At 43.5% G+C, this 15,388-nt stretch overlaps 1 protein-coding gene and 1 non-coding gene across 3 annotated transcripts in view; both read left to right on the top strand.

Moving 5' to 3' along the window:
* Positions 1 to 15,388, top strand: part of LOC105675959 (uncharacterized) — a 38,119-nt gene that overhangs the window by 20,443 nt on the left and 2,288 nt on the right. Inside the window, exons 2-7 of one of the 2 annotated variants that reach the window (XM_067348506.1) lie at positions 2,585 to 2,640; positions 6,225 to 6,265; positions 8,531 to 8,684; positions 8,785 to 8,832; positions 9,928 to 10,043; positions 10,404 to 14,793. In XM_067348506.1, the coding sequence (XP_067204607.1) occupies positions 2,610 to 2,640; positions 6,225 to 6,265; positions 8,531 to 8,684; positions 8,785 to 8,832; positions 9,928 to 10,043; positions 10,404 to 14,793 (4,780 nt within the window). In that variant the 5' untranslated portion in view covers positions 2,585 to 2,609. Of the gene's footprint in view, positions 1 to 1,282; positions 2,641 to 6,224; positions 6,266 to 8,530; positions 8,685 to 8,784; positions 8,833 to 9,927; positions 10,044 to 10,403; positions 14,794 to 15,388 lie in introns of those variants that run through there. The other variant, XM_067348507.1, reaches the window with a different exon arrangement.
* Positions 897 to 969, top strand: TRNAF-GAA (transfer RNA phenylalanine (anticodon GAA)). Its single transcript has one exon. It is a non-coding gene; the product is annotated as a tRNA-Phe (tRNA).

Here is a 15,388-nt window from a genome sequence, read left to right as displayed (position 1 = left end):
GTGAAATTATGATTATGATGATAGAAAGAAAACAATGTTATTGGATAATTTCGTATCCTATAATCGGAAGCTGTTTCTAGGAAATTTAAACGTTAATAAATTGTAAATTGATTCTTCATCTTTTGCAAAAATAGTGAAAATCTAATTTGTAATAAAACTTTTAATAAGAAGTTTAATAAAAGAAAAATTGCTTGAACAAATTACAACAGTAAATAACTATTTTTTAAATTATAAAAATGGCATTTAAATGTTAACTTTTTTATTAATTGAATTATTAATTTTATATATTGTTTAACTTAATTAAAAAGGCTTGAATTTAAATGCTTATTTATCAAGCTTAGAGATAACTTATATGATCTAATCAAAACTTTTTTATATTTTCTATCGTAACATAATATCAAATCTATTTCTCTTATACTCTTGCCAAATATAATGCTAATTAGCAAAGCAATCTTTTGCTTAATATCAATTATGCAATTAATTAATAACAGGAATTTGTTCTAATTGCTCATTTTATCATTATGTAATGCGAGATGGTTAATAAGATTAAATTGGCGATTAAATATAATGATGACATAATCGCATGCCGTTCCATAATAGCGTAGTAAAACAAAAAGTTATTGCATATTGAAATAGTGCAATTTGATATTTAATATACAAGTCGCCAAAAAATATGCTTTGTTTAATAGATTATTTTAACATAATAAAGTTTTTTATAGGCTCTCAGACATTGTATACGAAACGATAGATGCAGTGTAAATTTTTCATAGATTTCTGTTTTAATCCTGGTTTCGATATTTGTTTTTATTATCGGTACTTATTTTATTAGATACATTTTATATAAACCACGAGATGAAACGAACTTATCTCTAGCCATCGTGGTGATGATACTGCGAGCCGAAATAGCTCAGTTGGGAGAGCGTTAGACTGAAGATCTAAATGTCCCTGGTTCGATCCCGGGTTTCGGCAAGTTTCTTTTTGCCGTTGTTTTTCAGTAAACATAATCTACGGGAGAAACCATATTTAATTTTCATTAAAAGAAAATTGTTTTCGTTGCTTTAAGCATTTTCTGATATTTTATTCTTCATTTTATTTCTAGACACATACTTTCTTACATATTAGAATATCTTTGTTTTTAGATTCTAGATGTTCAATCAAACATAGCTAATTAAATTATATTGTTTTAGAATCTAAAATTATGTAGCTATTAAATGCAATACTCGTAGAATTTCACGAAGAGATTCACACGGATTAGATCATTAAGAACAAATTAAAATTTTTTTCTCACTTTAATCAATGCATTAACCTTTTAGTTATATATTCCTAAGAATATGCGCTTAAATAACGCGCATTATTAAATTATTGCGTACTCGAAACGAAATTCTCTCCGACGATGCTTATCCATAAAGCCGTCGACCTAGCCCCAAGCTACGATTGTATCATTCGCATGAGTAAGCGAATACGATTATATCGATAATAATGGTTCTCGATGCAGAAGTCAGCAACGCGTAATTCACGATTCAACGACCTGTTCATTGAGCATAACTCGGCGAGCTGTAAGGTTCGACATAGGGTAACTGAATTATACGCGCAAATTGTAATTATACACACATTCATTACATACTCGTTCGCAGTAAGACAAGATACTGGATGTGACTAGCGCGTGACGCAAACCATTGTATGTTAAAAGTATTGACATTAAGCCTTTTGCGTTTAATGGATTTTACACGGAATGTTTTAGAACCGATGTCACTTTATTCATCTTTTACGAGTTCTTCAAAGACTATTTCTCCGTCTATTAAAAATATTCTTGATGCAAATAAAATTAAATTTGTAATAAATGTTACAAAATAATGTTTCATAATCCGACGCATCTTTCTGGCGGATATAAATTCCGAGATAAATTGATGAAAAAAAGAATTTGCTTTAAAAATAATTTTTGAAAGAGGCATTTGTGATCGAAATGATTGATTAAAGTAAACATTTTGTTGCGAAACGTTGGTAGGCGTGTCAGTTTCCAGCCGTATTAGAGCACCCGCACCATATTACTTAATCCTGTTGCATATTTATCGTGGCTAATTATACGCCCGTTCTAGATTCGAGCTCTTCGATCTGTTGTCTGAGCCAGCATCCTACGCGCACGCGTTTCCCTCTTGAAATTCAGCAACGCGGCCGCCTTCTCTTATCTCCGTTTATTACCTCATCGACCGACAGACCGATATTGCCCGCGGGATTCCGAAATGCACGGTGCTGTCGGAACAATTATCTCTTAATTAGATTTCTGCATCGGGAGCATATACATTTTATGGAGCTTTTACATATCGAGATCCGTCCACTATCTTCATTTCCGTTTCGCTTGACATTTCATCTGTTCCGCGGGGAAATACGTTGGCCAGTAATTCTACGTATTAATAATTTATGTCTCCGTAATGTTAAGTAATTTTTCTCTTTTCATCGCAAGATTTAAGAGACTTCTCTCTATTTTGAGAATTTTTAGACAAATAAAAACTAATATTGGTAATTAATGAGCGATATTACTCTGTCACAACTTGCTTAATATATCATATTTTATTGTTGTTTACAGAGTCGTGACTGGCGATCTATCAAACATGTTACGCTTCGTGATACTTCTGCTTTTATGTAAGTATTTTAATTGTTCATGATGTCGCATCCTTTAATAAATTAATATTAAAAAAACTGTGACAGCAGCAATATTTATTTCAAATAATTAGATAGCAATGGTAAAAATTTCTATACGCAATAATAATTTTAGTCCTTTTAGTACAGAAGGAACGTTTCTGAAACATTTTTGTTACAATCGTAAAACAACATATTATCTTAATTAATTGTGTGTATGTTAGACGCGCTGATCGGCGACTATTTCGTCTCGCAAGCTTTTTTATTTTTGTAATTAATTGATGTCTCATAAACCAATTATTTGAAATAAATAAATCTAAATTTAGAAATGTAAAACTTTTAGTTTCTCAATTAAACTTGTTTCAGTTCGTTGTAATTTTCACAAGTAACGATAAAATATAACTGCTGTTGATAAGCTGACCAGCTGATCGTAGCAGTTATATAATAGCTTACGCGCGCCACACGTATGTACGTCGCGTTCATTCATAAATGATGCGCGCTCGGCGGATTTTCAAAGGACTATATTTTGGGGAAAAATTGAGGCAGCAATATGCGATAAAAACGGATTTCCCGTGCTTTGCATTTCACCGCGTATATGTTTTTATTACGACATGTATATAGCGTGTGTATACTAGTGTAAAATATGGTAAAGCATAAATGGCAAAGCGTAAAATACAGAAAAGCTCGATTCAAGAATTGTGAGATACTTATTTATTCGCAAATAATATTTATATTCAGCTAGTAATTAAAGTATTGAATTTATTAAAAAGGAGAAATTTGGCGAGTATAAGACACGAGCAAAGGTAAAAAGCAATCGGAAAAACTGTGCGCTTCGTGACAGCGTCTTTCACGAGCTTCGCTCTTCGACGAGTCAATTCATTCGGGGTGAATCAGCGAAATAAAAATTCCCTTTTCGAAGCTCGCGCGTCGTTCTCTTTTTATCGTCCTTTATCTTCCACCGGTCTGGCATTTAAAGGACCGGTGGGAATACGGGAATACAATCAGCGGGATGGCATTTGCGCCATCGTAATGGTCATCGGCGATCGGCGGTGGACAAACGATTAATCTCTATTGTACTGCGCGCGGTGTGGGATTGCTCAATATTTTTATTTATTATTTTTCCCCTCCCCCTCACTGTTGCCGCTGATCCGTGCCGGTGGCCGATAATTACGGACCGATCATGTACCTGCATCTCTGACAGCGTGGGAGCGCCGTGGCATCCTGTCGCGCGCGCGGATAAAGTCAAGGATTCGCTTCCGCGGCGAAGGTGAATCCGACGGAGGGATCGCTCAGTCTGGGATTTACGGCCGTTTACGCGTCGCTTCTCTCCACTTCTCGAGAAGCACGCGGCACAATCTTGCAGCACAGGAAGATCGATGTTGTTGACTCACCGGCCATTCGCGCGACATTTGTCACCGCGCTTGCCGCCGCCTGCATCGCAGAAATATGGAAATTTTATTTGCCTCCCCACGGAATTTGCGTACAAAAGACTTCGGGAAATGGCACACTTAAGCCACGTAAGAGAAAACCGTGAGAGGCAATTAGTTTATATCTATTAACAGGCTTAATTACGATCTCGGCTAACAATGAGTATTCTTATAGCACTTTTATAATATAGCGCAACTAATTAAAATAAAAATTGTACTTGTCTAGCGTGATTTACGTAATTTTAGTTCAAATATTTTGCCGCAGGATGCGGGCGAAAATTTAATTTCACCGTCACGGATAATTAATCTTTGAACAGTGTCGTGCAATTTGTGAACAAATCTCACGCGGAGAAAACATAATTTCTAATAATTGTGGGATAAGTCCGAAAGACTGTGTGTAAAAGAATATTGAATCTCCTCAATGGCTCTTGATTTTGCACTTCCGACCAAGACTCTCTGTAGAGTTTCACGCGCCGCGGTACATTATTGTCGCAAGCTCCTCGTATTTATACAACAATTCATAGCGAAATGAAGAGATAGCGGACTAACTGAAGGAGCTACTGAATAACATTTGAGAAACCTCTCAACGTAGCGAAGTAGAAAAGTTCGCGACTACTTTGTTGGAAACGCTCGATTCGATATCCGAGACTTAGTGCAAGTATGCGCGGAAAATTTTTCATCGCCGTGAAAGTTCGTCGCTTACCTTCGCGAAACTTTGCACGTTTTCCACGATCTCATAGAGAAATTCGTGGAGCAAGTTACGACTTCGCGTCCGTATCACTTTTTATTCATCTTTATTATACTGTCGCGTCTCTCTGCGCTGTCCAATAGCGCGCGGCTTTATATTCGGCGTCATTAAATTTTATTTTATCTTCAAGATTTTGAAGTTTTCCGTGTTTGCCGCGATCGATAATCAGGCCATTTAATCCGTGAAATATGTTTTATTTATAGTGAGATATTTAAACGGCTTATTTCCAAATTACGTACAAGTATGAGGAAGCGGTGGTTTACAAGAGCGGAAATATTTATGCTTGACGATCAAGTACATGAAACTTCGGTTATCTTTTGCAATATTAAATACCGTGCGAACTTCTAATACTTGTACAGCAAACAACAAAGTCGCGATAGCTCGCCGACCTCTGAACCCGAGCTTTTACATCCTGTTTATATAACGTGTCATAGATATCACGCGCTTTCTCCTGACTACAAAACCTTTGGCAAATTTTTACGCGACAATTTAATTGAGCGTCATAGTTATTCGCATTTCTACCAATTTCAGCATTTCATATCCTTCTAATCCTAGCTAAAATTCTATTGAAACAATTCAAGAGAACTCGGGAGAAATTAATTCTCCCAAATTAAAAAAATAAAATGCTGTTATGTTTGGAATATTTTTCCAAACAAACAACTTGTTCGTGAAACATTTTTCAGTATTTTTGCAAATGACAATGCTTTAGATGATAAAAAATTATTAAAAATATAAAAAAATTGAAATATTGCCGTAAAAGGAACTTCAGTATGAATGTTTTCATAAATGAATATTTTGCTTCCTTTATCTTTCAAAGCCTTTTTTTGTTACTTTTAATATTCTGTGTGTCTGGTTTCTCTCTATGTAACGCTATCTTCGATATCGATGCGTATTCAAAGCACTGTTGAAAAAAAAAAAAAAAACCATTTCATCCCTCTCGCCGCTGGATATGTAAAGGATGTTGCCCCCCGGCGCAGTGTAAAATTGCTCATGAAGCAAAATAAAATTTGATAAGTTCATTGTAATAGCCTCGATATTGGTAGCTATAATCCTCTTCAAGCGCAGTTTACCCGCGCCGAACAACAGCGAGAAAAAGATCGCGATATTCAAATCTATCATAAAAACGGGATTATACGCGCGCATCGATCGTGCGATTCTGCCGGTACGCTTGCCGTTGATAAAGCTTCTTTATTCACGACGGGAACGATGGAAGCGGCCTGGACCATTGCTATTTTCACATGTTTCGTTGTAGCGTGTACGAGTACAACGACTATACAAATATGCCACGGTTGCTATAGAACAAATATAGAACATTCGGATTAGGACGGCCGCGCTTCACTGACCTAATTTCGTCCTAGAGTGAAGCGCATGATTGTTTAATCCCAGCTCTAACATCCGCTTTCGACTTTCAGGTATCGCCGCTACTTACACGCCTGGTCACTGCGAAACAAGAGTGAGTATTTCTTTTTTTCTTACTTTTATACGCGAAAGATTCGCAATTGTACATCGTAGTTTTGTATATCTGTTATTTGCCATTTATTGGCATACAACTGCATTCAAGATAATTTTTCTGAAATACAGTTATAATTTTCGTTGGTATTTTTTAAATTATTATGTATCGTATAAAGAGAAAAATAACGCTCCATTTTTTAATTAAAGTAACCAATAAAATATGAGCAAAAAATGTTTATACTTTATGTGGATATAAGCAATCGATAAACGGGCAAAAAATGTCTGTATTTTATACCGATTCGAATAACCAATAAATATAGGTATTTTTGTCAATACTTGCTGTCACTTTCAAATTGTGAGTGAATGCAGATAATTTTTGTATCTGTATCACTGAAAACTGAACTGGTTCATCCATAAAAGATGAATCCGCCTCATGAATCTAAATCCTTTTATCCTAGAAAAATAGACTACCAGAGTCCGTTAAATATTAGCATACTTATGTGAAATACACTCTTAACTTTAAGCTACGTAAGAATACATTGTTGTTATCTCTTAAAGCTCTCAAATATCTTAAGATATAACAAAACGAAGAGTTAAACAGATGGGAAAAAATATCTGCTCGTGAAAACTTTAAGCATAGATACCGTAAATGTCGCATCTAATTATCTTCCGTTGGTTAAAACTTAAACTGAATTTGAAATTAATCTTACAATTAATTTTTTGGCTTTATGTAATTTTCAATGCCGCTTTTAATTCCGCGGAAATAAGTCGTGCAGTTTATTGTGCAGTTACTTAAATTAAATTTTAATACAATCCAAGATCCTCCAAGTTTAACATTAAACTTCCAGCTTTTGTGTAATTGATAAAATTGGCATACGAACGATGAAGTCTTTACATTCACGAATTATCCTTCACGGTATCGAATTTCACAGATTCGTCGAACGCTAGACAACTTTGGCGGATGATATAAAAATACCTGGAAATTTTTATCGCGGATTTTCTTAATTCTATCGAAGTAAAGATTTAACGATGTTCTCGTAAATATTCAAGCGCTACCAATCTCAAGACCGAGCTGTTCCAATCAAGCGACTCTTTGGACGTCGAAGTTAATTAGCGGCTAAGTAATTAAAGTCTTTGCCGCTCTTATTTCAAGTAATGCAATTTAACTTTCGTGGAATTCCGCACGGACGGTGTGCGCGACGGTTATTGCGACGATTTACGGCCGCGAGGCAATCGATTCGAAAGAGGTGAAGCACGGTCGGCGATGCAAAATTTCCTCCCTATATTACGAATGCTTCTTTACAGGTGTAACGTGGGTTTTAATTTACGCAAATGCGAGATCTAATTACAAAGGCGCGAGCGCCGCGCGTAAATTTTGTCGCAGTATCCCGTTGTACAAATCGCTCGAGTGGAATGACGAGTGTCGCTTTGAAGTCTCGCCATTAACGCCGCTAATAAATGCGACAATGGTCAATACTTGCGACGATCGATGCACGTTTACCGGTTAACCGTGATTTACGCGATGTGCACGTACAGATAACCGCGTCGGTCGCGAGCTCTGTAGCGAAATTTAATCAAACTTTCGGTGCCCATTGGGATACGAGTTACAGTATCGAATTTCATCGTGTGCGGGACAAAGCCGCGACGAGAGGTTCGCTCGTATTTTGTGCCTTCGCATTGTTCCATCCACGCAAAATCGATAGCATTTAACGCACTCGTCGCACCGTTCGAGCGTGCAAATGCATAAATTGATATCCCTAATCATTAACAGTTCACACATGTCGCATGTAGACAAAAATTTAATTGGACAGTCACTTTTTTTTTACATTTTTTTTATTCCGAATTCGTGAATTCTGTTTACGTCGGTCGGAAGAAAAATTGCAAACTGCGACAAAACCGATAACCGATCGGTTTGACTTTATAAATTTCTGATTAAGGGGTGGATTGTGGCGCTTGAAATTAACTTGATCCGAAATATAAAGTATAAAAATGAAAATTGGCAAAAATATGATTATGCCGAAAATAGAAACTTACAGTTTGAGAGACTCATCTTAATATTATTAGTATCATCTATAAATTTAAGTGATAATTGGATTAGAAAGTATTTAATATCTAAAGAAGATGCGCGAGGAATCGAAAGAAAAGCTAAAACAAATTACAATTCGAGCTGCGAGTAACATACTTTCCAAAGGACCCGCGGAAACTCGCTATTGCGAAGTGCTTTTCTGGGAGTAGTTCTACATTCTGAGAGCGTATTACGTTGCAGGCATCGCGGGATGTCGAGCACGCGAGACTACCAGAGTTCCTCACGGAATTGGACCTGTCGAGTCTCGAAGCATCCGAGGAAGATGTTGAAGCGCTGAAGAAAATCGTGAAAAGGCTGGCGCCCGAGAAGAACGGCGAGTACCAAGTTTTCCAAGGTTCTTTCAAAACTGTCCTACTAACCTCGAGACTACATCGCGCTAATCTTTTCTTTTTTCGATCCGACTAAAGCAACTCGCTTTTTTCTTCCATTGCCAGTCTTCTTCGGTAACGAGGATCTTCTCAAGGAGTGGCTCAAAGGAGCGGGTATTATTACTCAAAGCGTGCTTTCCTCTATGCATGATGCATCCTTTGATGTAACTGTTCTTGCATTACCTCTTTCACTAGAATTGTAGAATAAACTGTTTAAATTCGCTTAGCTCTTTTGTAGAAACCGCTTAAATGAAATTATTTGTGGAAAAATTCTGCAATTCTTGAAAAACTCAACTATTGCTTTCGAAACTTATTAAACCGTAAGCTTTAATTGAACTTTTCAATTTAAGATTTTCAGATTGCTATGAATTAAAATTAGATTAAGATCATAAATATTCCTATTAATATTTTTATGGATTCTCTTTGCCTATGCATATATTTGCATGTGTATATTTGCTTTTCGCACATAGACTTAATGCACGCTGGTTAAAAATTTTCAGCGCCTCAGCAAAATGCAAATATATCGAAATGTGCCGCTTTAATGAGTTTGCAGCGTCGCGCTACGATTTCGACCGCGATACAGGAAAAAAAAAAAAAAAATGAGAGCATCCAATGTTTTGTGTCGCGCGTCTCTGCCGTCTCGCCGGAGCGTCAGATATTACATAAGGCCGTGTAAGCGAAAGTCATTGAATGCGTGCGAATATCTCGGAGCGATCGGACTGCGTTTCTGCTTTCCCACGAAGGTGCAATTTTTCGTTTTACGATGATTGTGCGCCGGCGCTTCGTGACTTTCCACTGAAGTGACAGACTTTCTATGGCTCTGCCATTCTAGCCGATCCGCTATTTCGCTAAACGTGACGTAATTGCATTGTTACAGCCAGTGATTAAATTTTCGAAACATGACGTGACGGGTATCGGCAAACAGTTTAACAATCATTTATCATCTTTTGCACGAAGCGTCGTGATGCTTAGGGGTCTAAACGATCTTTATTGTTGGTTTCGGTTGTTGTGCCGCGCGGAATTTCCTATGCACGGAAAAATCGATGGTATAATCTGCATGGCTCGTAAAAGCTTAAACGATTATGTCGTAATACTTCATACTTTTAAAAGCACGGTCGCGAGAGCGTGGCGGGGCGAATGTCTGAAAGCTCATCGCGATGTGATATAACAAGCGCTATAAAATTTAATAATACTTCACTTCATACTCAGGCGTGACGGGACAGCCCGGGGTGGATTATCCAGCCCTCACGTCGATTCCAGCCACCTCATTCAGCTGTCGCGGTCTGAGAGGGGGATATTACGCGGATTTAGAGACAAATTGTCAAGTAGGTGACATCAATATTACGCACTTCGCTCGGATAAATAGTTCTCTCGGAAGTTCGCGTTGAGAAATGTTCAATTCGGTGATCATTAATCGCGAATTTTTGAAACTTGAATAACTTTGGAAAAATGTCGAGTATAAACGTTAAATAAAAGAACATTTTTCTAAGCAAAAAGAGAAAGAAATATTTTTTTCTTTAAGACAAACTTTCCTTAGTGTATCTGAATTATTTTTACGCAGTTTATAAGACCTCCTTTCCAAACAAAAGTAAATAAATAACGAAATTTGATTACGACGCTCGTACCGTTTTTTCACCGAGAGATTAATGAGAGAATGTGTTCATCAACGCTGAATGTGATTTCAGGTATTCCATATCTGCGACAATGGACGCAAGATCTCGTTCCTGTGCCCCAACGGCACTATATTTCAGCAGTCACAGCTTATATGCGACTGGTGGTTCAAAGTGGATTGCAGCAAGTCCGCGGAGCTGTACGAGCAGAGCGCCGAGCAGCTGGCCGAGGAGGAGAAGAAGCGGGCGGACGCGAGGAAGATGAAATCCGAGTTCCATCGCACGGAGGATAACCCGCCTAATTACTACGATAATCAGAATGTCGATTACGACGGCAGGCAGAACGGTCGAACGAATCCGTACGGCCAGTCCGCCGCCAATCAGATTCCGGAGCGCCAAGAGGAACCCAAGTCCGGCCAGCACTTCGGGCCGAACAATGTTTTCGACAACGCGCGGGATTCCGGTCGCTACTTCCAGGAGAACAACGCGAACGCGTTGCGCACCAGCGAGAAGACGAGCCAGTCGCCCGAGAACTTTAGTCAGCCGTCGAGACAACGGAATCGGGACCATCACGACGGCGGCACGAATTATCAGACAGTCAACAGGCAGAGGAATCAGCTGGCGGACACGCAGAGCGGCAAATTCAATTACGAGCACGGGAACAAGTTCCAGGACACGCGACAGAATTACCAGAACACGCTGAACAACGCGCAGGACTATCGAGCCGGCCAGAGCGCGGCGGCGCGCAGCAACGAGAAGCCGGGATTCCGAAATCCGAAGTCGCGAACCTCGACGTCGCGGAACAATCTCTTCGGCTCGAGCCAGTCGCAGAAGGTCACGCCGACCTACATGGAAACGACGACCTTCAGAACGACGACCCCGGCGCCGCCGAGGGAGTTCCAGCAGTTCGCCGAGAGCGCGGCGTTCGTGTCGAATCGGGGAAATCGCTTCAATTCCGGCAAGTTCGACGGCAATCGGCAGTACTATTATCACTCGTACGAGCAACGGGACCGCTCCACGGCCGGCCACGAGACGACCACGTTGACGCCGAGGGAGAGCACGGTGTCCTTCACGCCGAAGACGGGCGCGCCGCCGTTCCCCGGGCCGACATTCGCACCGATTTACAAGCCCAGGACGACGACGCTGCCGCCTTACGAGACGACGTTGCAGTACACGCCGACCACCGAGACGTCCTTCTACAGCACGTCTTACTACAGGCAGAACGATATTCCGGAAACCACGTACGCCAGCGCCGACACCGAAACCGCGACCGTGACGCCGTCCTCCGCGGAGGATTACGCGACCACGGCGTCCCTCGCTGCGCACAGCGACTTTCGCACTCCCCCCGCGATAGGAAGGGTGCCGCCGGCCGCGAACTATCAAAGCCAGCAGTACGTTAATAACAGAGTGACCGAGCAGCGGGACACCGAGCGGGACACCGTCTCCTTCGCCACCACGCGTCCTTACGTCAACACAGAGAGTTATCGACACAACACAGCGAACGCTACGTCGGCCGTCAGCGAGAGCGCGTTCCCCTCGTCGACGCCGTCCTACGAGAACACCCGCGGTCAGACCGCGACGACTCGCGCCAATTATCAGAAGGACAACGGCGTGGCGGGTGTCGACGCCAGAGGCACGACGAGGGATCCTTGGCGCGCGTCCTCGCAGAATTCGATCAGCTCGACGGAGAAGCCGTGGAAAAGCACGAGTGTTTATCAGCAGAACGGCTCCACCAGCAAGACCCTGAGTCCTTACGACACCAGTATCACGTATCAGCAAGGGAAAGTGCTGTCCACCCTGGGCCCGTACGTGCCCTTCACGAAAAACTACGTTTACTCCACGATGACGAGCACGCCGACACCGAAGACGCCGGCCACCGTGCCGAGTCACAGCTCGACGTCGACGAATTATCGCACGACGGCGAACAATCTAAAGCCCAAGGCGACGAGCAAGCCTAAGGATCGGGCGACTTATCTGCCGGAAACCAGCAGCAAACGACCGACGACGACCCTGGAGGACAGACCGTACGCCGAGCGGGAGCACGCGCTCAGCATGCTGCAGTCTCTTCAGGGTCTGGAGAACAGCGCCAACAGTCTAAGCGAGAGCGACAGGAAAGGCGCGTCCGGCCGGAACGTGCAGTTCGCGCCCGGCCCGTCCACTCTGCACTCGCTGGCTCTGTACTTCGCCACCGCCGGCGACAATTTCGACTCCAACGAGACGATCGAATCCACCGCGAGCGTGGAGCGACTGGAGGCCGAGGGCGGTGAAGGGGCCGCCACGCGCAACGCGTCCGTCGAGCTGCCGATCAGCATCCTCACGCAGCACACCATCACCTCGTACGCCGAGCTGTTCAATCTGAACAACGCGCTTGAGGGCAACGCGACGGCGACGGAGCTCGCGGAGGAGGCGGACGACGCCGGCGGCGCCGAGATCGACGACGATCTCGCGATCGAGCAGAGCGAGGGACCGCTGAACGGCGCGAAGCGATCGAACGGCACGAAGCTGCGCGAGCTGGCGCAGGTCTTCACTCACGCTCTCTCGGCGTATCTGCAGGACCCGGACACCTTCAAGAAAGTGCTGACGGAGATTCGGCCCACGGAACCGTCGCCGACGACGACCGACGGCGGCCAGTTCGAAACGACCACGCTCTATCCGACCACCGTGGAGGAATACTCGTCGGTGACGAAGGAGAAGGACGAGGTGCTGGACTTCTCGGACGACACCGACGCCGCCAGAAGACGCAAGCCGTCCACGATATTTCCCACCACGTTGCAGCCGCCCGCGACCACCGACAGATCGTACCCGATTTACTACACGACGTCGGATGATGACGATTACGCGACCACGCGCAAGCCAGCCTACTATCCGAGCACGACGCTGCTGCCGCCCGGCACTTCGTACGATTCCGGCGAGTTTCCGGAATCGTCGACGCAGGGCGGCAATACGTTCGCGTTCGAGGTGAACAGCGCTTTCACCACCACCACCGCGAATGACATTCAGAACTACGACGGCGGCGACGCGAGGGACACGACCGATCTGTCGCCGATCTACGACAATTATTTCCCGCTGGAGGAGGACACGAATCGAAAGAAAATCGGCGGATTTCACAACAACACGGTGCGAACCTTCCAACCGTACGGCAAGAATGTCAAGCCGCTCGACGCTACGCCTATCAGCAATTACGTGGCGTCGTCGACGCCGGCGTCTTTCGCCGGGACGACCGCGTCCAGCTGGGGCAGAGGCTCCGCCGGCGAGAGACCCGTGCAAAACCTGACGCCGCCTCATTATCAACGCTTTGGTAACGTGAGAAGCTTCGAGGTTTCGAACAGCATCGTGCCGAGTCAGACGGTGCGCCCGACGACGCCCTTGCCGAGAAGCAAATCCACCCAGCAGACCGGCAGCACCGTGCAGCCCTTCAGAATACGCTATTACGAAACGACGACGTTGCCGTCCGAGCAGCGAAAGAGTCCCAGTCCCGAGTCTCTCGTTACGGCTCGCAGCTCGTACGCGAAATACAGGAACAATTACAATCGCATAGAGGGCGCGCACGTGCCGGCGTCAACGACGGTGGCAACGACGATCCGTGACAGCGTCGGGACGCTCGATCCCGTCACCGCGACCGTCAGCGACGCCGAAGTCACGCCGTACACGACCACCGTCGCTCGCGCCACTTCCGGCAAGGCAACCGACGTCACCACTAGACAGTCCACCAGACACTCCAACCTGCTGAACAACGATCACTGGACCTCCTCGCCGATGGTCACTCAGCTCTGGGAGACGACGGTGTTCGTGGATCCGCGGCACATTAATCACGGTTTACAGTCGCGCGACGACGCGACCACGCTCGTCGCCGCCGATAACGCTGTCAGCAAGAAACCCGCCACCGCGGCGACCACCGCGAAATCGACGACGCGCTCCGCCGAGCATTCGGAGGCAACGCGGACTACAACGAGCGCACCGAGTACCTGGCAATGGACGCCGAACGATAACGATTCGCCGGTGGCGTTCACTCTGCTGCCGACGACCTACGCCGCGGAGAACACGGCGACGCCGACGCCGATCATCACGACGCGATCCAGCATAACGACGACGATCACCTCGTCGGTGACGTCAACCAACTCCCGGGACAATCTGGTGTCCACGCTGCTGCCCTTCGCGGTGACCGCGAACAACGCGCTGAACGCTACCGAGAACGAAGTGATCAAGGCGCACGAGATGTTCGGTCGGTTGAACGAGACGAGCTCCAACACGCTGATGCGTGTGATGCAGCAGGCCGACAGCAACGCGATGGTGAGGCAGCTGGTGCTGCTGCTGATCAGCCATTGCAACGGGCCGAGGAACAAAACGTCGGAGCAGGAAAAGGAGCAACTGCTCGACGCTCTTCTGAGGATGCCTGTTAACGAGTTCAGTTCCGAGGAATCGCGGGAAATTGTCGCCGGTATCAGCAGACTTAATCTTCCTCTTGGTACGTTAAACGAGAAATAAATAAGCGCGAAAACGGCTGTGATTTCAGAATTGTTTAAATAGTACGTGCTATATTTTCACAAACGTATGCTGACAACTTTGTTAATTTTTTATCTTAATCGTAATTTTTATTTTATTTCTAACAATGGCAAATTTATTTGAAAAATGCACATTGATGATTTGTAAAAATATAATACTTATTGTTTAGATAAATGTAATATATTTTTACGCTACAGCTGTTGTCTGCTTATTTGCTGAAAAATACAGAATTGAAATTGAAACAGTATTGCTAGTATTACTAAAGTGAGTACTAAGTTAATGATGTTACTAAAATGTCAATTGGTGGTTTAATTTTTTAAAGTTATAATGATATTTTATTTTTAAGCAAAAAGCATCGAGAAAATAATGGATATAATTAAAATGGTTGACATCTAATTTCAACTGCGCGGAGCTGCTGTAATAACTCCGAGACAATCGATCACGCAATCCTCGTTATCGTTGTATTAATGAAAAAAGTTTCCAGCCTTTCATTAGCCGCTTTAATATTGCATTATAAAGATATAATGCAAGTCACGAGCGGAGAAATAAAAATCAAC

Source organism: Linepithema humile, chromosome 2 (genome assembly GCF_040581485.1).
Source record: "Linepithema humile isolate Giens D197 chromosome 2, Lhum_UNIL_v1.0, whole genome shotgun sequence".
Classification (NCBI taxonomy): Eukaryota; Metazoa; Arthropoda; class Insecta; order Hymenoptera; family Formicidae; genus Linepithema; species Linepithema humile.
The sequence above is the reverse complement of the archived record's forward strand: the minus strand, read 5'-3'. Positions and strand labels throughout refer to the sequence as shown.